Source organism: Numida meleagris, chromosome 1 (genome assembly GCF_002078875.1).
Source record: "Numida meleagris isolate 19003 breed g44 Domestic line chromosome 1, NumMel1.0, whole genome shotgun sequence".
Classification (NCBI taxonomy): domain Eukaryota; kingdom Metazoa; phylum Chordata; class Aves; order Galliformes; family Numididae; genus Numida; species Numida meleagris.
In genome coordinates, this window is record NC_034409.1 from 34085078 (window position 1) to 34111052 (window position 25975).

General features: G+C 43.1%; 1 protein-coding gene and 1 long non-coding RNA gene across 4 annotated transcripts in view; one reads left to right on the forward strand and one right to left on the reverse strand.

Annotated features, from left to right (window-relative positions):
• RASSF3 (Ras association domain family member 3) overlaps positions 1–25975 on the forward strand; it is a 101512-nt gene that overhangs the window by 4443 nt on the left and 71094 nt on the right. For all 3 annotated transcript variants that reach the window (XM_021385074.1, XM_021385077.1, XM_021385078.1), the window contains exon 2: positions 24771–24895. In XM_021385074.1, coding sequence (XP_021240749.1) covers positions 24771–24895 — 125 coding nt within the window. The remainder of the gene's footprint in view (positions 1–24770; positions 24896–25975) is intronic.
• LOC110392750 lies at positions 3597–9277 on the reverse strand. The gene is made up of 2 exons (XR_002434598.1): positions 8585–9277; positions 3597–7791 (listed from the first exon to the last, which is right to left on the reverse strand). It is a non-coding gene; the product is annotated as an uncharacterized LOC110392750 (long non-coding RNA).

Consider the following 25975-nt stretch of genomic DNA (forward strand, 5'->3'; position numbering starts at 1 on the left):
TGATCTGCAAGTTTTTATACTGCGAGCTTTTATCTTTTCCCTCCGGCTGGAAAATGGTAACAGAGGAGCAAAGTGCCGTGGGGACTGTAGTAGTCCTTCTCTTCTGAGAACCAGGTACATTCACTACATGATGTTATGATGTGGAATACCAATAACCGAAAATCATAAAACCATGACAGAAGTCCAAGATTACCAGAATTTCTCAGGCTCTGTTTGGGTAGGAGTGGCAGCGCACTGCAGCCCAGGGTTTGTGTTCCCATGGGTTTGCTGTTCTGAGCCCATTTTCCACTCCTTTGCAGAGAACAGTAACTCCTCATCTGGAAGAAGCAAACTCTGCTCTGAAGTGCTGTGAGTGAACCGGACACCGAGGAAAGCACCGGGAGGCAAACTGGCTTTCAGGGTCACCTAAGAGGGCACTGGCCAGGGCCGAATCAGAGCTTAGCTCATGTCCAGCACTCACAGTCATCCCTTCCTTCTGCTGCTAAGCAGCGTTTACCAGAACCCCCAGCATGACTGGATGGAGCTCTGTATCCAGATGGTTAAATGCAGGTCAGCAGTGTGCACAACGGAAGGACAGGAATGATGCTGCTTTTGTCTGGATGGCTTTATGAGCTGCAAGGCACGTCTCTTGTCTCTGTGCTGCACTGAGTACTGACAAACGCCTTTTTGATTTTGATTCATAAAGGAAGAGCACATCACGTGCAGTAGCTTGGGTGCAATACCCTGACAAGTGAGCACAGGAGCTTGGAAGAAAGTATAAAAGGGTACAGTGAAAGTTGAGCTCTGCAATATCTCTTTATCTATTACAGTCCAGTTTCTATGATCTAATAGCTGCCATGCCTAAAATAAGAAATAGGAGATGAGAAACATCCTGCTCTTCTAAGAGAGAGTATGCACATCAGGGACACCGTCAGTCTCAGGTGCAAATAGCATGTGGTCATTTGTGCAACGTGCAGAGATCTAATGAAAGATTCTCAAAGCTTAACTGTAGCCTAAAAAATAGTCAGGCTACTCTACCCTTGATGTAAACAGACCAGATTAAGATGAATAAATGTGTTCTTTTAGCAACATTTAATGCACATTTTTGTTTTCCTGCCCTGATTTCTGATTTCCCTTAGAGATAGTTCCCTGCAAACTCTCAATGAGAAGTCTGCTAATTTTGGCGCAGTCACCCAAAGCCCACAGGCATGTTGGTCTGTCATCCGCTGAGTCAACTCCTACGTGTCAAAATCAGTTACAAGGCAACTCAGTATCTTCTCTTCAGTTCTAGCCTAGAGTTTTATTTTCTCTATATTGTGAAGTGAAACTGTATGTATATAAAAGCAATTTTCTTAAAGGCTGTTCCACCATTTTCCTTAGTTTTACTGCTACTGGCACAACATCTACTACATGGCTAATATTAACACTGTTATTTTTACCGCACTTAACGATTTTCTGCATTTAACTTTTAAAACTAATTTTCAGCTTTAATCTTGCTGCACAAGACCACATAGAGTAAGCCTGTAGCCAAACTACATTAAAAATGGCAGCGTGTGTCATGTTGTACCTGTAGCAGTCCCCAGAAATTAGTGCATCACCTTCCTAATGTGCCGCTGCACCAACACGGCAGTGCCACCTCGCACTCATGGTACTGCATCAGTCACATCTGGCTTTGCACGTTTGCACCATCAGGAAAAGGTCATCAAGAAATTACAACAGATGTTACAGGCTGAAGTGTTCAAAATCAAACAGGGAACAATCATGGCCCAGGAGACTGGGTAATGCTAAAAAGAATTGTGCAGAAATATTGCTGAAATATGTAAAAATGCACTTTTTTATGTAACAGTGTATTAAAATATTTCACAATAGCATCATATATTTTCATAGAATCATAGAACAGTTTGGGTTGGAAGGGGCCTTAAAGCCCACCCAGTTCCAACCCCCTGCCGTGGGCTGGTTGCCACCAAGCAGCTCAGGCTGCCCAGGGCTCCATCCAACCTGGCCTTGTGTGTCTCCGGGGATGGGGCATCCACAGCTTCTCTGGGCAGCCTGTGCCAGGGCCTCGCCACCCTCTGAGTAAAGAATTGCCTCCTAATATCTACTCAAAGTCTCTCTTTTTAGTTTTAAACAGTTTCCTTTTTTCCTATCACTGTCAGACTGTGTAAAAAGTCACTCTCCCTCCCATTTATAAGCTCCCTTTAAGTACTGGAAGGACACAATGAGATCTCCCCAGAGCCTTTTCTTCTCCAGACTGAACAAGCCTGGCTCCCTCAACCTTTCTCAGTAGCGGAGTTGCTCCAGCCATCTGATCATCCTCGTGGCCCTCCTCTGGACATGCTCCAACAGCTCCATGTCCTTCTTGTGCTGGGGACCCCAGGTCTGGGCACAGTACTCCAGATGGCACCTCACTAGGGGAGTGCAGATGGGGACCATGCCCTCCCTCCCCCTGCTGGCCACCCCTCTACTGATGCAGCCCAGGTTGTGGTTGGCCTTCCAGGCTGCAAGCACACACTGCCAGTTCATATTGAGCTTCTCATCGACCATCACCCACAAGTCCTTCTCCTCAGGGCTGCTCTCAGTGAATTCTTCTCTCAGTCTGTACATGTCTGGAATTACCCTGACCCAAGTGCAGCACCTTGCATTTCATTTTAGAATGCAATAAGGGCTAACAGATGTGAGTAAATGTGCTTTGACACCATGATTTCTGTCCTTAGATTTCTGTCCAGTATGCGCTTCATCAGAAGTATTGCTCAGAACTTCCCACTCCGCATTCCCTAAGGGCAGAAATCCAGTTGTTCTCCAACAGATAGCCTATAGAAGTAGACAGTTCTCAAGGTTTTTCTGTTAAGATGTTCTCAGTGTGCCACAGAAAAGGCAGGGCTCTGCTTCTTGTCTCTACAACAACTCCTTAGAGCCAGCTCCGAGGAGGCTCTCACAGCCCTTCGTGTGCTTTCCTCAGTGGCCTCCTGGCTTCTTCAGAAGCTGTGCAGACCACAGTTCATCTCATGAACTGTTTTATAACTTCACTGCAGGATGGGAATAAGAATGCCCAAGAGGTGCTGTTCTTCCTCTGCCAACAAGAGGGAAGCCACGACAACCATCCCAGTGGCAGACAGCTGGATTCAATTAGAGAAATCCCAACTACCTGCTCATCCAGAGGGATTTCCAGAGGGCTGGCAAGAAGGGTTGAAACTGCTCCTACTTGTCTAATGCTCGTTTGCTTTTCAGGGGCTTAATCCCAATTCCACAGTGTTTTATTTAAAAGTCATTCTCATCACAGGAGTGTGTCTAGTCAAGAAGCAGTTTTTTTTTTCTTTTGCAGAAAAAACTGTTGGATGGGAATTCCTAGTGGTAGAGATCTGGGGGTGGTTCAGTTTGATGTGCAGTGACTGTCAGGTGAGGTTTTGGGTTTTGGTTGCATTATGTTTTTATTCTATTTTTATGCCTTTCATGCCTCTGTAGTGTATTATGTAAGATTTTCAACATTGTTCTCCTTCTCTTTTGTTGTTTTTCTTCATTTCCATATCACGTGTTGGTGTGTATTACCTATTGATGTGTAACTGACTGGAAAAATGGATAAGAAAGAATTAGATGCAAAATGCTTTTGACGGCTAATAGGCTGTACAATTTATTTCAACTTTATTGATTTATTTGCAAAAGAGTAGATCCTGATATCTGAAAGTGAATGTGTTTTACTTGTGCTGCAGTTCTTCAATTTCCATCTTTCAAACAGAGGCACGGTTTTGGAAGCTGCAGATTGTCAGTCACTGTCCATTTTTAATCCCTTCTTTTTGTGTATGTGCAGCTGCTGAGAATCAAAAGTTTTTTTAGAAAGCTCAAAATATAGCTCCTTATTTGGATTAGAGATGGATGAACAGCTGAGCTGGAAATTGGAAGTATTATGTTAGTTTTACTGAACAAAGCTCAAATGCAGCAGATTTTTGTTTCTTTACTCTTAGGAAACGCACTGCATTCTTTATGAGCTTCCTAGCACCAGCTCGGCATCACACATTATGATGTTATAATTATGTTTTAGTATGAAATCTGTGGCACTGTGTCCTGACACTGTCATACATACATGGCAGTGCTGAAGCATGGGACCACAGAGCTCTGAAAGTCTTTGTCCTTCTCTGGAAGTTCAAGCTCCATTGGAATAGAAAATAGTATTGTGAAGACTGACTTGTGAATACTTCTCCACTCTGCGATCTGCCTGTAGGGGTTGTACATAGCATTGTGCCACATACCCATACTGCCACGAGTGGGAAAGAGACCACCTTGTTTTCCAAGTGTATTCTAACTACAAAAAAGGCAAAAACTTGCTTTGAGCTCAGCTATTGGGAATATTTGCTAATCGAGACGAGTGTATGGTAATGTCTCATTAATATGTTTACTTTTTCTTACACAGTTCTCAGAAAGAGTGGTGATGCATTGGAACAGGCTGCCCAGGGAGTCATCGTCCCTGGAGGTGTTCAATAAATGTGTGGATGTGACACTGAGGGACGTGGTTAGTGGGCATGGTGGGGATGGGTTGGTGGTTGGACTGGATGATCGTAGAGGTCTTCCTACCTTAGGAATTCTGTGACTCTATGACTCCCAGACAGATGCCACTGGTTGTTTGCATTTCCTTGTTTAGAAGTATGTTACATAATAGTGAGAGTTTTTGTATGCCATTTGGTTCTTTTCTTTTCCAGTTTTGCATATCCAGCAGTAAGCAAGGGAATGGCTTTGGCACAGCAGCCCTGTGTAGCCCTGCTCAGAGCCCACCTGCAGGGCTTTGTGTGTCAGTGTGGACAGTGACGTGTCTCAGCCTCAGGGGGTTTCACCAGCAGCCCTTAGGGCCTAGGGGTCCAGCTAGGAGCTCACTATGGCCGCTTTCCAACCAGCAGGCGCAGGTTTCCCTGTGCAAAGCGGGCTGTGGTGTGGACGCTGCGGGGAGGATGTCTGCCTGGCTCTGGTGCCTGGCCTAGAGAGCACCCATGGCCATGGAGCCAGGTCTGCATGCCCGCAGGGTGTGAGGTGGGCGGGGTGGGCATCGGTCTGTGACAGGGAGAGGCCTTGTAGGGGTCGGGGGTGAGGCTGACCCGCCACTGTGCCGTTCAGCACACTGGTTTTTCACACAGCGTAATCGTCTGGTTTATTTAACTGAGGATTTTGCATGCTAATCGAATTCTGTGTTGTTCCAGTAAGGCACAGAATGCTACAAGGCGTAGTCCTCCACAGGTTTGTTGAGCCTACCAGCAAAGTCAGTGTGCCCCTTTATGTTTTTATACCCTGATGTGTTTTACTGAGTGCTCTTTTAAGCCTCATAAAATACCATCATAACAAAAAATATGATATTGGTATTTTTTGTTTGGGTGACAAATATATTCCCTTTCATATCCTGCTAAAGATAATGCATACTTCTTTATCAATTTATAAACCTATTAGTCCTACCATATATTTGCTTCTAGTCTGAAATATCGAGTATTTTTATATACGCCACTTTGGTTTCCATTACATTTTGTGCATGCCCATTTCAGGAAAAAAAAGCCTTAATCATTCAACTCAGTATTTGGCAGCCGCTCTTAAGCGCTCAGAACCATGCTGGTTCCCAGAGCAGCAAGTTAGCTGCTGGGCCCTTGCTCTGCTGTTTGCCGAGTCGGGTGTCAGAGCTCTGACTTGTGCTGAAACCCTCACTTTGCTGTGAAATTCCTGCTGGCATGGTGGGGTGGAGCTCGGAGGGGAGATGAGTCGGGCAGCTCCAGCCCCGACGTCTGCTCTTCTGCTGACACTGGCTGAAGAATTGTGGCAGATCCAGCAGAAGTGGAAATGTTTGTTTTCGGAGACATACTGACTGGAGGAAATGCAATCTATCTAACTTGGACCTGAGAAGTCAGCAGGATGTTAAAAATGTCCAATGTATAAAATGGGGCTAAATACTTCACGTATTTTAGCATAGAGAAATACACAGTGAATTCTAGAAGAGTTATTAACTGCATGCTGTGAGCGTAGCTCATGTAACAGAGCCCTTCCTTACTGTCATTTAAAGGTTGAGATAGAAGGATCTTTGTTTAGTAATGACATTAGTTTTGGTATTCAGTGTTTTCTGCTGTCCAGATTCAGCAGAAGAAAAAAAATCAAATTAAATGTGAGAAGCTGAAGAGAAGCTTGTGACACAGCTGAGGAGATCGTACTAGGCTTGGGAAATGGTTAAATTGTCTTGCTGTTAAAATGTGTATGTTAGAATTATACAAGTAAATGTACGTTGTATTTGTTTTAAAACAGGGGGGTATATTAGTTCATTGCATCTTTGGGTTTACAATTCAACATGTTTCTTGCTTGAAGCGTGCAGTCTGACTACTGACATGCTAGTAGTTCCTTTGGATAGCTGAATGTGAATAGATGCGTGATTCAAACTGTATCAGTGAATGCTCTGACTGTTACATTTAACTTAGAATCTATTACGAGTGAAAGTTGCTTTTTAAAAACCTGTGTATTTATAGAAATTGTTCAGTGTATTGCTAAGAACCTTCAGTGGAAGGTCTCTGAGACACTTGGATAAAATCTTGTTGATTTAAATAAAAGGCGTTTGAAAGAGGACTTAGGCTATCAATTTTGGGCTTGATTTGCTTACGGACTAGAAGAGGTAGCTGGAGATGAACCTTCCAAAATCCCTCTGTGGAAAATAAGTCCTCTTTTAACATCACTGAAAACGCAGCACCAGGTTAAGGCTCTGAAGCATTAGTCTTTCTTTAGCCAGAGCATCTATTAATATAGCTCCGCTTGGCATAAAGAGGGAGGTCTAAAGGGCTCTAAACTGAGTGACTGGGAGGGAGGGGATTTAGGACTAACAGGTGGTCTCGAGACGTGCTGGCTGAGGCTGAGCTCAGAGCCGGCGTGCTGTGTGCGGGCAGTCGTGGGCTTTCCTCTCGCAGCCTGGGTGCGTGCTGCTGCTCGTCCTGATGTAGCCGTAGAGCCCTTTCAGACATGGCAATAAGAAGCGACTTCAGCAAAACCATCAGAAGGATAGCGCGTTTCTTTTACCGGTTTCCCAAATCACTGGGCAGCTCAAGGAGGAGAACGGTAAAACTGCTTTGGAAGTCTACTGGTAAGTCTGCTGCTATACTTCTTAAGACAATTTTTTTTTTTTCCCGCTAAAAATAAATTCAAAGAGAAAAAGAATTTATTTCCATTCAGCTGGTTAACTTTCCCAGTCCAGCATTGTTCTGCATTTTTCCATTCTCTGAGGCTCATTAGGCAAAACTGTAAAAATATTTTACAGATGCAACAGAAGGTTCATTAGGCTTGCTCAGATGGAGAATCCTCTTGCAGCCTTGTAATTTATTCATATTAGCATTCATGTCAGAGATATTTGGCATCCTGGTTTTACACATCTTGTTTCTCACTTACATAGGAGCTCTGACATGACTCAAATACTTGCCAGAAAATTATTTCAAATTGCCTTACCTGTTCATTTATCTAGAAGGCTTTGCAAAGGTAAAGGTGACTAAATACCTTGGCTCGTTGTGTCATTGTTCACAGAAGGCAATGAGGAATTGTGGGAGGGCTTGTGTTTGGCAGTGATGCTCTGTCCTTAATACCCAGTTTATCAGCTGAAATGGAGTACCACTCAGCTCATCGGTTATTGCTTCTAAGTCATTGCTTCTAAAGACAATTCAGTCTTTGTCCACTCCTAGTGGGAAAGTGTTTGCATCCTCTTAAATAGTCGTAAAACCCAAAGACGGTTGCGTCCTTTCAGAATTGCCTAAAAGCTGGGTTTGAGGCATGTTCTCAGGGAGTTTGGAGAAATGCGCACCCTTGCAGCCTAGGAAGCTGAATTTAGTCTGTTATTTTTAAAGGTCTAATTATACAAGTCAGAATTTCTTTTGACAAGGACTATTTTGATTGAAGTGGTCAACTTGTCAATTCTGCAAGTATTACAACATTAATACAACATTTTGGTTTGTGTGGGGTGGGATTTGGATCAGTTCTGCAGCTGAACAATTTAGTGTTGTGCTTCAGATCACAGATTAATGAATCTGAGACAGGAAGGACAAGTTGAACAATCTGAAATCTATCACAGAAATGCTATTGGACTACGTATCTAAATGGCATGTCTAAATGACATGTGGCTTCTTCTCAGTGAAGGATTCTGTAGTTTTCAAGCATCCAGAGGGAAATCCTACTTCACTGAAGTCTGTGGCAAAGCTTTCCCTAACTGAAACTAGAATTATTACCTCTGTTCGAATATTGGTTATCTCAAGACCTCCTAACATGTCAGCATAATAACTGGAAGCTGAAGTCCTAGCGCCTCTGCCACAGAGGGGTGGATGCTGATAGTGTCTCCACTGATGATCCCTTTTGGTCTTCACAAAGCCACTAAGTGGTATGAAACTTTAGCTGCACCAAAGTCTGTGAACACTTCTGGCTTTATTTAGTGGCCAGAATTTTGGCTGGGTTCTTGAGTAATTACCAAAATTATTCACATGCTTCCTTAACTCTGAAATACCACATTTAAAAAATTCTTTTAACCGAGCTACTCCTCTGTGCTACTGAGAGAGTTCTCTAATATGTAAGTCCCAACAGAATTGACCGTCTATTTACATTCTTATACAGGGAAACTTACCCTCATAAATCACAGAATCCCAGCGCGGCTGAGGTTGGCAGGGCCCCCTCAGTCCATCTGCTCCAACCTCTGCCCAGCAGGGCCACCAGAGCAGGGTGCCCAGGGCCGCATCCTGGCAGCTTCTGAAGATCCCCAAGGAGCAGACGCCGCACCCTCTGGGCAGTCTGTGCCAGTGCTCCGTCACCAGCAGGGTAAACAAAGAGCTTCACGATGCATAATTCTAGTTTTTTCAACTTGATCTCCACCTCTGTGTTTTTCTGCCAGTGTTTGTTCCTCTGTTGGCACTAACAGGATTTTCTGGTTAGGTCAGCCAGGATGAGCCAGCAGAATAATTGTGCGCTGCTAGCCTTGTTCCGTGGATGAAAAACCCAGCTAATAATTAAAGCTTGCCATAATACTCGCTGATAGTTTTTAGACACACTTTAACAAATAAATTAATGTTTTAACAACGAGAAAGAAACTTTCATGATTTGGATGTGTAATGAAGAGTAGAAACGACATTCTGCACTATGCTTTGCCATAGACATTGTGATATTGTCTGTCATCTGAGTTGAGAGATGGGCACTGTGGCTCTGCAAGGACTTGTTTTCATTCTGCTTCAGTCACTCCATTTCTCATGGGTCCTCAACCTCTCCTTTTCCTGTCCAGAAAGAAAATCTGCTGAAGCACAAAAACAGATTGTAAGTATGAGAGGGAGTTTAGTACTGCAGTACATGATTGTGTTCAGAAAGCTGTATTTGGTGCAATTTTTATCTATCACGGCATAACCATATTTCTTATCCTAAAAGCCCTTAGTTATCCAGCCTCTCTTTGGATGGATGCTTTGGCTATGGATCACAGAATACAGAATGGCTTGGTTTGGAATGGACCTCAAGGATCATCAAGCTCCAACCCCCCTGCCACAGGCAGGGCCGCCAACCTCCACATCTAATACTAGACCAGGCTGTCCAGGGCCCCATCCAACCTGACCTTGAACACCTCCAGGGACGAGGCATCCACAGCCTCTGTGGGCAGCCTGTTCCAGCACCTCACCACTCTCATAGTAAAGAACTTCCCCCTGATATCCAACCTAAATCTTCCCTCCTTCAACTTAAAACCATTTCCCTTGTCCTGCCATTATCTACCCTTTCAAAGAGTTGACTCCGCTCCTGTTTATAGGCTCCCTTTAGGTATTGGAAGGCTGCAATGAGGTCACCCCGCAGCCTTCTCTTCTCCAGGCTGAACAAGCCCAGCTCCCTCAGTCTGTCTTTGTAGGGGAGGTGCTCCAGCCCTCTGATCATCTTTGTGGCCCTCCTCTGGACCCTCTCTGACAGCTCCCTGTCTTTCTTGTACTGGGGGCCCCAGACCTGGACACAGTACAAAGTGGATTATTGCCCACAGCTAAGATACCCCTTTCTGCATTATTAAAGAAGGAAGAGAGTTCTAGGGTGGTGCTTAGTAACTGTTTTTAATTAAATTACTTACCAAAGGTCAAAATAATATCTTAGATGTAGTTCAGAATATAGTACAAGGGCTGCAGTGAGAGTAGTGCCTCCTAATTTGTTATGTTGACCCATGAGATCAGAGGCGGATGTTGGTGGTACGGCAGCAGAGGCTGAACCTTCCCACCAATATCCATTACCTGTTGTTGCTGTGTGACAGATGGCAGAAGAGTGGCAGTCTGACATAAAGGTGTTTGACATGGAAGCACGTAGGAAGCAACAGTGGGTCACTGAATTCCTCTATGCGGAAAAAAAATGGCACCCACTGATTTTCATTGATGCTTGCTGGATGCTTCTGGAAACCAAAGAGTGGATGTGAGTGCAGAGAGGCGGTGGGTGGTGCATTTCAGCAGTGGTGGCAGTGGCAGTGACAGTGGGGCACTTCCGCTGGTGCAGATTTTTATGAGTGCAGCATGCAGGCTCTTGTTCATTGCTGGAAAAAATGCATAACTGATGTTGGTGTCTATGTTAAAAAAGATAGTGTTTTGTGAGAATCTTCTCTATCAAATGGTGTTATTGTGCTCTTTGTATCTGTTGTATTTTCCATGGAAATAAATAGAAGGCATTACTTTTGGAGGAACCTACATGAAATGTAGCTAATGATCTTTCAAGTGCATTTAGTTTAATAATGGAAATACAACATTTTATAAGAAGCTTAAACTGTGGGATGTAATATTTAGGGTTCTGCAGCCTTTATATCTTTGAAATACGTTTGGATTTTTTCCTTCAGCATCCTCGTGGAATTTGTATTGACAAGTCATATGACCTGAAATCTTCTAGTACATAATGAGCAGTCATGGAGGAGTGTTGAAATACAAAGGAATTAGGAAAACGGGTCAGAGCAAGCCTAGATAAAGCTATGGAAATCTATGGTCAGTGAAGACACAATAGAGAAGCAGCTCCTATTTTCTCTATCTTATAGCAGAGGATTAAAGTGAGGGGTGACAAATTTAAAATATGTAAAAGGAAATTTCTTTATTTTTTTTCTTTTTTCTAATTCAAAATGTAATTGAATTGTAGAGCTCATTACCAGGGGATGCTGCTGAGGTCAGGAATGTAACCAGATTTAAAGAGAGTCTGGAAGAATAAGAATATTCAATCATATGACAATTGAAGCTGTAAGAAAAGCTTTGAAAGAGAAGTAAATCATCTTCCTTCAATGTCTAAGTTAATTTTTACCAATTATGGATTAGTTTGACATAATTTCTGGCTCAGATCCCACAATTGTTTTTTGTAGTTTCTTCTGAAGCAACAGATGCCTACCCCTAGCAGAGACAGCCTTATGATATGCATTGATTTAAATCCTTACAATCTTTTTCAATCCTATACAGAAAAAAAAGCAGATTTCAGATCTGTTCAGAAAAAAACATTCCGTAATATCCTTTGAAAATGAAAGCGAAAAGTTGAAAAGCACAATGCTTCTTATCATTTTTTTACTTTGACAAAATCACCCAGCTTGCTTGGAAGCCATAGTAACAAATAAGTAGATAAAGTGGTCTGATGTGGGAGATTTTGGTGGCCATTTCTTGCTGAAGCCAACTGACTCACGAAAATCTTTATTCTCAGCTCTTGGATAATGATGATTCTCAGCTGTTTGAGCTACTGTCCCTCAAGGTATGTAGGCAAGTTCTTTCAGAGGGCAGAAAGGGAGACCTTCTTGACAAAATCTTCAACTGACTCAATCTCCTGTAGTCTGAAGTTGATTTTTACCCTTCACTGTTGCTTGCTTTTTTTTGCATGATTTTTCTGCTCTAGTGTTCTAGCCTTTTAGTTCTTCTTTAACGTCAGTAGAGCTAGACATTTTTTTTAATTGATTGTGGAGGAATTTTGGTCAGAATGGTCATGGATCCACTATGAAATTATGTTTGTGAAGGAGTATATGTTTTGAAAAATAAATGAAAATGTACAGAAATACAGTGCTATCCCTTAAGTTGGCTACTTCCAGAATGAAATCTCATGTAAAGGATTAAAATTCTCTGCAACCTGAACAAAGAGAGAAGTCAGCTTTCAAACCTTTTATCTAAAACATATCCAGCTGACAAAATAAACTTGTAACACACATGGGTAGAGAGAATATAAAACAATTTTAGTGTGATACATTAATTATGAAAGGCTTATCTTAAAATATTAGTGAATGCAGTTCTTATATTTGGCCAGCTAACGTATTATGATGTATGCCATGAGTGCTGATGTCCTTACTTAACCTCTTCTGGAAATATTTTGTGTATGTAGAGGTAGCATATGCTTTCCCAGTGTCTGCAAGCCTACGTGTCTAGGAAATTAATGAGTAGCTAAACTCGCTGCGTTCTTGTCAAAAAACTGTTGGTTGAAAGAGATTGAAAGAAGTGTCTGGAAGAGAGATGCTTTTCCAGTTACATGCTGCTGTCTCAGCTCTGAGGAGATGGCCAGAGAGGTGACCATCAAACTGCCTCCTAGCAGCAAAGTTGTCTGATAGCTCGTGCTTCATTGGCATTTGGATAGGATGTGGACACATTCACATTTAAAAGTTCATTATGGAGTACTGTGTAGAAGATGATGGCTTGCCGCATGCTGGCAGTGGATATTTTAATGGATATAGTAACTTCATTTTTGGATCCTGTTGTACATGTTGCAGGGATGGCTATTGCTGATAGTGCTGGCATGCTGCTTGGCTCTGGCAGTCCTGGCCGGTGCGTGCTGGTGTCAGAGCACACTCACTGCCTGGGGCAGTCCGCACCATGCTTAACGGGTGATCTGTCTGAAATTTTGGAGCTAATTGCACAGTGCCTTCTCAGACAAAACCTCGCAGAGGATGAAGGTGAGGTCCTAGAAATGTGGAAGGTGGGGCTCCCCTGGTCAGCCACAGGTTGTGCTCTTATCAGCATGCTCAGCCTGTATCTGCTGGGAGTGACTGAGACTGGGCAGCTTTGGGCCTTGCAGTGTCTGCTCCCAGCCTCCCTGTGGATACCTGCAGCTGACCTTTGAGCTGTCCATCTCCTGTGCTTTTAGTGAGAAAGTTCACTCCTGTGAGCTTTTCCCCATGGTTCATTGAGATTCATCTTAGGATAAGACAGTCTGTGCTTGGGGGCAATTCTCCGTGGTGTGGTGGATTTGTCAGGCCAAGTCAGGGCTTAGGGTGCTTGCAGAGAGGTGTTTGAAAGGAGAGACTCTGTCTCTGGGCTGATGGAGAGAGTTTTGGCCCAATGGGGATGGTGAATGGGGTGTAGGAGCATTTGGGAACTGCAGCTCAAATAGGTGGGCAAGATGTATGCCCCCAGGTGAGTGTCACTGGAAGGGTTAATTATCTGTATCTGGGAGAAAGGGCTGAACGTCACTGTCTCAGTGGACACCAACTTGGTTGCAAATCAGTTATACTGAAAACGAATGGAGCAGCAGACAAGGTGAACTTCTGTAGCATGAATCCAGTAACTCAAGGCCGTATCTTCTTGGGACCTACTGGGGTGGGTGATCAAAACTTTGGAACCAGCTTGTCTGGGTTGCTGTATGTGTTTGTTTCCTAAATGTCTACTTCAAGGCTTCTACTTACATAGTAGCGTGGGTATGGCACTGTAGCAGGTTGGAAGCAGGTAGGAGACATTGGCCTTTTACAGTCAGATCACACAAACAGGTTTTCTGTCTGTGTTAGGATTGGATGCAGTTCTCTCAGTTCCTATTTGTTCATCTGCTTTGGACATTTCAGCTCATTTGATTTGAAAGTTCCCAATCATCATTTATTAGCCTGTGTTCATTTGAGTCCGTATAAGTTTACACAGATTATTAATGGAAGTATGCCATTTAAAAATCACTTGTGTTGTGAAAATGTGGTTTTAGTTTCTGATCTCCTTTCAAAAACATCTCTATACATGCTTTTGCTATCTCTTTTTATTTTATGTGTAATTTTTCTTGTACAAATTGCATAAAAGTGCACTTATCTGGCTCTAGAGGAAACTGCTCCAGGCTCTGTATTATACAAAATATTTAATGCATATTAGCAAAGTGAAAAAGAGGATGGGTGCCAGAAGTTGGTGTTTGCAGGTCATCAGGATACTATAGAGATGACTGCAAGAGGCTGTGGAAGAAACACTTCATACTGAGTGCTGGGTCAGTGACATTTAATTCATTGCTGATAAATATTTAGAAAAACATATGAGGAAAACACTGTAACTGCATATACAGAACAGTGGCTTATGATTTAGTTTTCATCAGTTGAAAAACTTGGTTGACACTTGGCTGAACATGAGCCAGCAGTGTGCCCAGGTGGCCAAGAAGGCTGACGGCAACCTGGTTTGCATCAGAAACAGTGCTGCCAGCAGGAGCAGGGATGTGATCATCCTCTCTGCACTCAGCTCTGGTGAGGCCGAACCTCGTGTACTGTGTTCAGTTTTGGGCCACTCACTACAAGAAAGACACTGAGGTCCTGGAGCGTGTCCAGAGAAGGCAGCGAAGCTGTGAAGGGTCTGGAGCACAGGCCTTATGAGGAGTGGCTGAGGGAGCTGGGACTGTTCAGTTTGGAGAAGAGGAGGCTCAGGGGAGACCTTACCTGGAGCTCTCTACAGCTACCTGAAGGGAGGTTGTGGCGAGGTGGGGATTGGCCTCTTCTCTTGTGAAACTAGCAATAGGAGGAGAGGGAATGGCCTCAAACTGTGCCATGGGAGATTCAGGTCAGATGTTAGGAAATACTTCTCCTCTGAGAGAGTGGTCAGGCGCTGGAATGGGCTGCCCAGGGAGGTGGGCATAAGAAGTCAGCGCCCCACCATGAACTGGCCACACGAGAGGCTTAGAACAAACTACTTTTTCACATACGTGCACACACACGTAATTCAATTGGCGAGCTGACTAACAGGATGTTTGGGAGACTGGAGTGTAAGTGTATTCAAGAAGGGATTAGATAAATTCATGGAGGAAAGAGCCACAAAGAGATATTAAATAAACAGATGCAGATGCAGCCGTTGGCTCATTTAAGCTGCAGATTGCCAGAGGGAATGAGGTCATAAAGGGAGAATATTGTTCAAAATTCACTTTTTTTCTCATACATGTTCCCTCTGCACCTGCTCACAGGCTCTTCCCTGGACAGGATAATGGCCTGGGTGGCTCCTTGGTCTAATCCAGCTGTTCTTGTGTTTTTCAACTGAAATACTAATACAAGAATAGGACATCCTCTTTCACTGTTGTTGATTTCTGGGTGTTTCTCCATCCATTAAATAATTGTTCAGTTTGCCTCATATTTTTAAGTCTGTATTTTTCCGGGCAAGACCCGTTCTGTTAGGGTCTGGACAGTAATGGTATATTTTTAGGGCTTCATAAGTCTGTTACAAATGCAAGATAAAAAAAAAAAAGTAAATATGTTCAGAGACTGAACTTCATCTCACAGACCCAAACGCTGCATGGATCAGGACTACTGATGTGAATGTCCACAACACATGAGGGATGTCAAGGTCACCAGAAACTACTGTTACAATCTGTGCCTGGTGTGGGCTTTGAGGTACTTTGGAAGATTTAATTTTACTTTTGGTTTTTCTACTGCCACATTTCTTTCCTTTGCCAGTGTCAAACGATAGCAGTAGGAAGATGTCATTTCTCTTCACTGCTTCTTTTTTGCTACCCTGGCAGCCCGTAGGAAGGCAACCAGAAGAGAAGAGGCTGCCAACTGTGTGTGTTAAACTCAGCACCTCCCCAAGATACGTGTCTCAAGGTCCATTATCAAGGTGGGAATGATGTCCCATAACAACTGAAATAAAAGCTGTGAGTTGGTCATTTATGCAGAGGAACATTAATAAATTAGTAGTGTGGAGTTACCTCTTTTAAAGAGAGAATGTAACACTATAGCCCGATACCTCAGCATCCAGAAGCATGCTTGGAGCTGGGCTGCACTCAGTGTTAAGAAATGACCACTACAGAGTGTTCTGCAGTTCTGCTGAACGAGCACAAAGATCGTTCTGTTAAGCTTTCTGTAGTGTGATGGCTTTGATTTGACTTTTTCCCCATCTCACATTGCACCACTTGAACCAAGTAGAGGAGTTAAGTAACTCAGATCTGGTTGTGAGTTCACAGCTCCTCAACAGAGTGGGTAGCTATACCTAGGCCATACTTTTTTTGTACCAGTGCATATTTTTTTATCAGGTTTCTTTTAAAGAAAAGGAAAACGAAAAGAAAATGATAATTTGCAAATTAACTTTATACTGGCAGTTTTGGGTGTTCAGCAATAGAGGGCACTAGAGTAAATGCTTTGTTTTCAGATTGAGAACCGAGAGCTGCCATTTTTAACAATTTTTGGATGTTGAAGGTTTTTTTCTCCCCAGTATTTTAGTTTCTTAGTGTTGGAAAGAGAATAGCAATCACAGCAAACAGAAGTCCAACAATACCAGCATAACATGTAGTGAAACTGCGTAAGTACTTTGGACCAATTTTTGCCTTTTTAAAGCAGATATTCTTCAGTTACTTCCCATCTCATTTTCAGTTCAGAAACACACACAGCCAGGTTCTCAATGAATGTAAAATCTTGTGATTTTTGGTGTGTGTTCTGAGAGAGCTGGAGGAGGAAATGTGGCTGTTGGGAGCTGGAGTGCCTCATCTGCCCCTTTATCCAGGCCCTGCTGAGTGAGGGCCTTCAACACAGCCTTTGGTCTGCTGGGTTTTGGGACAAACAAACAAAGTTATGCATAAGTATGAACTTATTCACCCTGCCTGGGGAGGTTAGAACTAGATGGTCTTAGAGGTTCCTTCCAACCCAAGCCGTTCTGTGATTCTATGGTTCTATTCAAAGATGCTGTAGGCTGGTTTTAAACCATTGGTGCAACATGCTGGGGGCAGTGGGTTGGGTTGGTAGCTGGGCTCCAAATGCAGATGTGTCAGAGGAACAGGGCTGCGGTTCCTGTTCTGCCAAGGCTCCTCTCCAACTGCCCAGCCTGGGGTGGGTAGAGAAGGGCAAGGAGAAGAAGGTCCATAACACTCTCCGGAACTATGGCAGCTCCACTGCCATTTTCTTTCATAAACGTGCATACAGTAGGTGTACGTTTCTCTGCAGCATGTGCCAGCAGTAGAAAAACACTCTCTGAAGTCTGTCAGGGAGGGCTAGACAAGGTGGTATATCAAGATATCTGCCGAGTTTTGTCCATAATCCCTTGTTTGAAGTTACTATGCAGAGGAATTTGGCCTCCCCACCCCTATCTGCCTTGGCAGAGTCAGAAATGTAAGCTCTGTCTGCCAGCTGCAGCAAACGGTCTCCTTCAAGATCCGCTGGTATTAGTAGGAGCACACTGTATTCCCTTCTTGTTTAATACAAAGCATGGGTATGATGATGTGAAATGTGCTCTTTGCTTTAATTAACAGGTTGAGATCTCACCAGGTCTTGCAGTTTTTATGTGCAGAGTCTTGGAAAACAGTAGGCATCACCATGCTACAGGGTGTTTAAAAAAGCTAATTGTTAAGGTTTTTGGACAGTGTCCCTAGAAGGGGACCTCAGAAAACCAGCCAGGTACATGGCGAGGAGCAGGTTATGTGCTTGAAACCCCTCAGTCCCCACGTCATCATTTGGTGCTAGGTCCTCAGAGCTCACTGTAGAAGGAGTGTTGCGAGCCTGTGGATCTGTTTCTCAAGGCAAGCAGCTGGGGCCATTCCAGCAGAAGGATGAAACAAGAGGAACAAGCTTAAAGCTGCAGCATGGAAGTTAAAGCCAGATTTCAAGCTGGCTGTGATGCTAAAATAGATCAGGGAGATTTTGAGTAGTAAATACAATCCGAGGTTGTATTTTCTTGTTTTGTATTTTTCTTTTAAAGTTCTTCCGCTATTCAAAATTGATGTTTTAACCCTTCCTTGATTGAATGAAGTGAATGTATTTCATTCTGTGTGGTCTGGCAAGCATGATGAGCTCTGTTGCTGCAGGAGTGGTGGTTGCAAATCGGACTGCACACAGAGCGTTGTCTGCCCAAAGCAAGCACAGGAGTTCTGAGGAGTACTGCTCTGTTTGAAGGCTGATAATATGGAATCCCAGCTTCAAGCGAGAGCTTCCTATGGCAAATATTAGCTGGAGCCTTTTGGCAAGCACTGGGAAAAAGGGGAGTACCCAAGACTGAGGTTGCCATGTTGAGAAAAATACAAATGGTCTTTGCACACACATTAAATTGACTTAATTCTTTGGTAGCTCCGGAGTAAATCATTAGGATTGATGTTCCGACATCGCTCAGGGCTAAGTGCTCAATGACATTTAAGCGTTGAAGAGCCACTGTAGAGTTTAGTTGATCAGGATAGGCATTAATCCTACCTCTTGCATAGTTTTTACGTGCATGAAGGTGTGCAGTCCTCCCTCAGAGGTCAGAGGCCTTCTCTGTGGCCGCTGCCAGCACTCTTACCTAGTACCTGTGACCACCTGAAGATGCTTCATCCACGCAGCCTCCCTCACCCCAGTTCCACAATGCGCAGCTAGATGGCAATGTCTGCTGCCAGTCCGTGGGCGAGATGCCCTGCCATGGCAGTCCTGCTAGACCACACCGTTGTTTGTAAGGGTATAGTGGCAGAAACTGAAGAAACTCTGACTTAGTTTGTGTAGTTCAAAATGCCCGTCCCTCCTTCCTGTATTGCTGTCCAGAGCCTGAATTCATTTACTACCGGATTACTTACTACCTGGTGCATGTGATCAGGGATGTGCTCTGGGTGTTCCCAGATTGCAGGGACATTGAACAAATCCAGGCTGATGGATGTTGCTGGCTTCCACGGCTCATCTGTTCCTCCCTGGAGTTTTCATATCTTCTCCCCAAAAGGCCTATGACTCCTGCTCCACGGATGTAATGTCCTCTCGATGTGGCAAAGTCAGGTTGGTTACTGCCTGCCCAGGTGGTAAACAGTTGTCTGAAAATTCTGAATCTTCTTTATTTCCTTTTTGCTTTTTTTTTTTTTTTTTCCTGCAGTAGCCAAGCTCTAGCTTGGTGAAACACTTTACAGACAAAAAGCAGGTGAGCTTCTAGGACTGTTTTGTTAGAGTTAATGCAGCCCTCTTCTGCTGAGGTCCAAATGTATGCAAATACATGGCCGAGCAGGCCTAGGCTGTAGGGTACCGTAGGTAGCTGCAAACTGGTTGCAGGAGTTTGTCCTGTTCCCAGAGTTCCTGACCCTGGATGGGGCTGTGACAGGTACAGGTGGGGCTGCAGGGCTGACAGATTCACTTTTAACCAGTGTATATGTAAATGTTTGGGGTTGCACAATGCTAGCGTGCGGGGTTGAGAACATTCACAGCCGCAAGGAAGTGACAACTGTTAGTAAGGAGACCTTGCAACATTCACGTGAATGTGTGCCAAACATTTCTTGTGTTTCAAAAGCACAAGAACTTCCAAAGTGCCCGATTTGACTTGCTGAGAGTACAGGATAGGAACCAAACTTTGAGTATCTCCTAATAATTTCCTGTTTTGAAGAGGAGCCTTGAGATGCTGATTCACTGCTCAGGATCCAGAGTTATTTCTGTTGATCTAAAGTAAGAAAGGTGCAAGTCAAACAAAGGTATCAGATACTAATTTGCAGGAATGCCATAATTTTCAAATACTCATTAAAACATTGGAAGTAACTTTAGTGTCATATATAAACGTAATTTTTTCTCTTCATAGAAGCCAATTAAACTGAGCATGTTTAAACATGAGCAAGTATCATGTCTATATTAGCTTTATGTCAGAATGTAAGACTTACTCCTATCTACCGATACATCCCATATCATCAAGAATTATGCTGGTATAGACAGTAACTCACCTTATTTTAGTTTTTCAGTATGACTTAATTTGTTCAAAATGATCCTGTTCATTAAGTCAGTACTCAACATAAAGAGTAGTGTATCGGATGATGAACTTTCATGGACTGGTACTGACACAGCTTCTTTAAAGTTACAAACAGATCCTGGTTTAACTCTTCTAGTTAAACTATCTGTCTGCAGTCATATTCCTTTGATTGTTAGCTTCAGTTTTAGAGTTTTACAAGTAACGTTTTAGAGATTTAACTAGTAACATGTGTGAATATATTAGAAGTACCAATGAATGAGTGCTTGAGAGGCTTTTGTTTGTTTATTTTTTTTATTCTTTACCAATGGAAGATTGTAATCCAAATGGTTTTTGCCAGCTGTGTGACAGCAAAAGATGAGGATTTTAGAAAAGCTGGAAAAAAAATTATACAAATGGCTTAAACTCCGAATCTTGAAGCCTAGTTTTAGCACCAGCACTTTCAAATTGCTGTATTGTTTAGATTTGTGCTTGCCTCCCACTATTGCCAAGTGGGCTGTGACAGCTGTGTGAAGCAGGAATTGGATGAGAGAGAACATCTGCTTTCCAGCAGCACTGTTTGTCTGCTTGAAGGAGAAGGCCCATCTGGTTACATCTTCTGGTCTTATTCAGCCCCCCAGTGCCACTCCAGCAACAAGATGGTTTCACTGTCTTCCTAGAGATTCTTGCAGTAGCGGGCTTCTTGGAGCATTGCCCTAGGGAGTCAGTCAAGCCAGTTTTGTGGTCTTTCAGTGCCTGGGAACATTGCTGTCTATGGGATGTGCGTAGGGCCTGGTGGCCAGTGGCCATGGCGGTGTCCCATGTATCTTTTGAAAGCAGTCTGCAGAGAAACTGTAGATTAAAAGAACTTATGTGGCAAAGTAGTAACTGTGGATGGATACAACTTTACAGGAGTTCCTAATGTGGGGCTTTTCTGTACTGCACTGTGATCTGAGCCTTGCCTAGCTCCACGGCTGGTAAACGTGCACAGAGATCCCTTGGGAAAAAGGATGGCCATAAAGAGGTCAGAAATTCCCTCTCTCGTCTGTAATGATTGCGATGCCTTAAAGATCACCCATGGATCATTCATTGGGAAAATGGTTAAAATGAACTTCATTTTAATCTCAGACTGATGGTGAGTGACAATAATGAATAAAGAAATAATCAGAAATAAAGGGAATTGCGGATGTATGAACAGTGTTACAACAGATCTGTACTCAAGAAGCTGTACTCAAGAAGCTGTACTCAACCCTTTTGAAGGCCATTTGTCCAAATAGGGTTCTCATTCCATCACAGCATCTAGAGAAACTTATGTGGTGACTTTGGCATCTAACTAGAATGTAGACTTTTGATCATCAGCAAAAAGAACGCAACGTATATTAAGTCCAAACCAAAGTGTGAGACGTAGATGTCAAAGTACTGTAGAAATATAATGAATTCTATCTCACAGAAGAAATACTCCTGATCTTTCTTCTCCTTCCTTATGAGACCTGCTGGCTGCAAACGGATTAAGAACTAAAGCCATAAGCATCTTATGTAGTTTGAATATTTTTCCAAGAAGCTTTACAAGCATAATTTCTGTAGGGCAATCACAGTAGAAATCTCTCCTCTGATAGCTGGGAACAAAGCCACAGGCTGTCAATTAAAGATAATTTTACTGTCTAATTTCCCAACACACGCAGTAGCAGAACCAAGCTGTACACCCTCCTCAAACTTTCTAGTAAAGACTTCTTCAACTTATTGGAGCTGATAAGTAATACAAACATAAACATAAATTCAGCTTTGAACTTTTGATGTGTCACTCAGGCATGGCATACATTTTGCATACCCATTTGAAAGTTAAATTTGTCTGGGCCGTCACAGAACTTGTGTGCACATGCACACTTCCTGGGCAAGGAGGAAGACCACAGCAGGAAAGAGAGGCTTTGTTGCTGAGCCTCTGCCTGACCCAGTGATGCTCAGTTACCGGGGCTGATGCTGGAGCAGCCATTGAGCTTCCTGCCCGCCCCACTGCTTGCTTCCCACTGTGCAGCCTGGCACAGCCACTCATGGGAACAGCTATTTACAAGTCGTCATCCAAAATCAAGTTTCAGATGAAGAGAACCCAAACATCAGGTAGGGACCAATCATGTGAAATGAATGAGTTCAGGTCTTACAGCTCACCCTTGTGAAGGCAGGATACAAGTAGTCTTCATTTCTTGTAATTTTAACATTTGCTAAGTTGTTTTTTTTCTACGGCTCTGGTAGCAATGCAATAATAAATAATGTGTTACCCTATGACTCAGTAGTTCCAATGCAATTTTTAAAATATTTGTATGTTTAATAAATACACGGTTTGCATTTATAAATGATGCAGGATGATTACACATGTTCAATATGCAGTGATATGTCACTTTCGTAAATAACTTAAGCATACAGGACAGCCTGAACATTAGTAAAATAAACCTGTTAGCTTTTCTACACGTCTGCGGGTGATTTTATCAGCTGTACCCAGTTAAAACCCCTGCACATTTCAATTCAAAGGACTGCATTCGTGTCAGGCCATGTCAGGAAGCAACACCTGGTTCCGATTGCTTTCTGAGCAGAAATAATATGGCAACCCAAAATCTGGTGATCAAAGCAGCCTTTTCAGGATAGTAGCTGATTTTTGAACTCGTGGTAATTTTGGGAGTACTCCAATGAAGGATTACCAAAAAAGGAGGATATTATTCTTAACTTGATGCTACCTGGACCTTTGTGAAATGTTGCATGCCATGAATGCAGTAAAATAATGTGTTTAAAGTTAAGATAAATGGGAAAAAAGGCTGTAAATACTACCATGCTAGGGAAAAAAAAATGTCTTTTTTTTCTTGTCTTGCTCATTAAACTTATAATCAGTATATTAAAATCTAGTTTATGATCAAGAGAGTTTCAGAGATGAAGCTTTCATATTTTTTGCAATTATGCCTATTCCAGCCAGCAGGAAATTATGGGCTTGTCTTACAAATGACATTATGGACTAACAAATTAAAATGAATATAAATGACAAACAAAATAGCACTGAGAGATAATGTTTCTTAACTTAATTAGTAATCCTGGTTTTGAACACTGTTTAGCTAGGAGATTTTTTCCTAATATTATTTGTGAAAATGAGCCTTCAGAATAGGTGCATGCTCAGTATGTTTGTTTGCATGACCGCAGAAAGTTGTTGGATTCTGACAGATTTGTGCCGTGTTCCTTGTAGCCTCCTCACTGGACAAGAAAAGGCATGTAGGGGCTGGTGATCCAGTGCATGACACCTGCGTGATGGCAGGAGTCAAGCATGAATATTAGTTTGGTCTCTCTTCTTTAACAAGGTGAGGATTTTAATGAAATTTGCATAACCATAGTGGTCTTTTAGACCCTATTTGGTTGAAATTGGTCAACTTCAGGGTAGAACCTTTTCTCAGTATTTTGATTAATGCTGCAGCAGGGTCTTTCTTGCCCTGTAATTAGCTATAAGCGATTTGTTGGTGTCCTAAGAAGAGCGCGACTTGAGACATATTGTAGTGATAGTCAGTCTGGTTTAATTCCATCAGATCAGAAATGTTATACTTATCTGATCCAAAGTGCTGATCCAGCATGGACTCGCTCTGCTGGTGGACTTTGTATTAGCAAACTTTTCGCTAGATAAAATATATTTAAACTTCTGTTGATGTGAATTTAGCATAAATTCTGTATCAGGCAGAGGTCTGTGATTACATGTTTATGTCTGATCCACATTATTTTTTTTCACTTTTGAATGATCCGCCCATGCGAGGATCTTGTGTTAAAGATCCAGTCTATAGCCAAGACGAACAGCATTGCAGGAAACTCTCTGCTGACTTGCCCTATAACACTGCTGCTGAGTATTGATTGTAACTGGGAACCTAGAAGGGTTTATCCTTCAAGAGCTGTAATGGGAATCTATTAAAAAAATGTGGGAAACAGATTTTTGAAAGGCTGACATGGGAACAAAAAAAAAAGTCCCACCCAGAATTCATCTTTTCCTATGAACCAGAATGGTATAAAGCTTTGTAAAAAAAATATGTATTTGCATGAGTAGTTTATTTTGGGAAAATCAAAGCATTTCCTCCAACAGTCATTCTTGGAAATGGCTGAATTGTTTTAACCAAAATGTCCTAAACCGAACAGCATGATGTTCCCCAGCATGGAAACTTTAAGGACAAGTGGTTCCTCTTTGGCAAAATTATAAACAATTTAAGACATTGTCTAAAAATAGAGAGTGACATTCAGTGCTAGACAAAGGTGGTATAATGAGCTCTGCCCAACTTACAAAAAGAGTGGATGCAGCAAGGCTTCAGAACCAAATTCCGTTAAAGTGATTCATCTCTTTGTGATGCTGAAGCAGTATGAATCCACTGCTTTCCTGGTAGAGATGAGGCCATCTGCCTCTGTTAGGAATTTACATTTCTAGTGGCCATCCCAGTTGATTTTGGTAGCCTGCAAATGACATTTTTGAATTGTTCCTAAGGCAGCTTTCTGATTTAGCAGGTTAACTACAGTTTCAGATAAACTCCTCATTCAGTTTGCAGTATTCCTGCGTGCATTCTCAAGAGAACCTTGCTTAAAATTCATAAAGCTACGTAATAGTGGTTGTACTTACGTAGAAACTTGCATCTGAAAATCAGAAGTGTGTTTTTTCTGAGAGCAGCCCCTCATGTGCTTGCATTGCAATAGCTAATAAATAGTACATGGCACAAATTTCTTGCGATACTGTACCAGGGCAGCCCTGATCCAGCTAGAGACGTGCATCGCTGGGACCGTGTCGGGGCTGTCACCTTTGCTCCAGTGAATTTCCATCTTCAGTGAGATATGTACCTATCTTTATGAGGAGGTTCAGACAAGGCAGTGCGCCGTTTCCTGGAGGTCACACAGCAAATCAGGATGTGCCTTGCTCCTGGCTTCTGCCTGCAGCAACTCCATTTCTAAACACTTCTGTTTTTCTTCTTTTTGTCTGCGTGCGTGTTGCAGATTGCAAATACACATGCCACGCTCACTGCCGAGATCTGGTGCACCTGGGCTGCCGGCGGAATGGGAAATTAATGGACTGCCTCACTGCACATGGCACCTTACATGGATCTGACAGCGATGGTCAGGTAATAGGTCTCGTGTTTGTGTAATTACTGCTGTCTCTTGTCAGCTCTGTAATGAAGCGTGGTCTGCCTGCTTCACCCAGCTGCTCGGGAATAATGTCACACTTCAGCATGGCCAGCAGCATTATGGTTTTGCAGTGCAGCTGCTGCCAGCTGGGTCACTGCTCCTCCAATCAGTTTGCAGCTAAGCTTGCTGAGAATCATCCCACAAAATGGTATTCTCCTGTAGGTTTGGCTGCCTGAGGCGGGTGGCTGGAGCAGAGCAGGTGTGTGTGCTGGGGTGGGAACCTGCAGCCGGGGCTGCCCGTCAGCCATACAGTGAATCACACGGCAGTGAGCTGGGGGATCCAGGTGCTGTGTGCTGCTGAATGGAATGCTGTGGGACTGCAAATGGAGCTAAGGGCTTGGCTGTTTGTGACCATTAAATGATGCTTCTGGTTTTGACTGGGTTTGGTGATAATTTCATCACGCCTCCCTGCCCGTAATTTCTAATTTCCTTGCTGAAATTGCCCAGCAGCTTCAGTTTGTCGTGATGTACACCCTCACTTACACCACCACATTGCTTCTCACCTTGCATTTCGCTATCAGTGTCAGGGCCTTCTCCCTGCCCCTCCTTCCTCAAGGGACACATCAAAGCAGCATGAGACTGCAGGGAGGTAGGGATTCTCCACGAAGGAGGTTCACACAGTGATCATGAACCCTGCACATCTTTAGTGCTCTGGTGGAAGTTGCATTGTGCTAATTAGCTCTCGCCTTCATGCATTTCCAGATAATTTACCTTTTGTAATCCATGAAAGTCCACCCACACTTAATCAGGTATTTAGCCACTGGACATTCCCTGGAACCAGCTGAAACTTCTCAGAGGGCATCAAAATGTCTCCGTGCCCTTGCTAAGCTTGCTGAGCGTGCTGCAGACCAGCACAGAACTTTCTCTGGGAAAAAGGCTGAATCTGTTTTCTTTGCAAAATTATTCTGGCATTCTGTGGATGGAGTGTAGTCTGTAGGGTTTTAGTTAGACTTGGAGCGTGCTTTGGAAGCAAGTCTTCCAGCTGTCCTCACTTACCTTGTTTTGGTCCATATCAG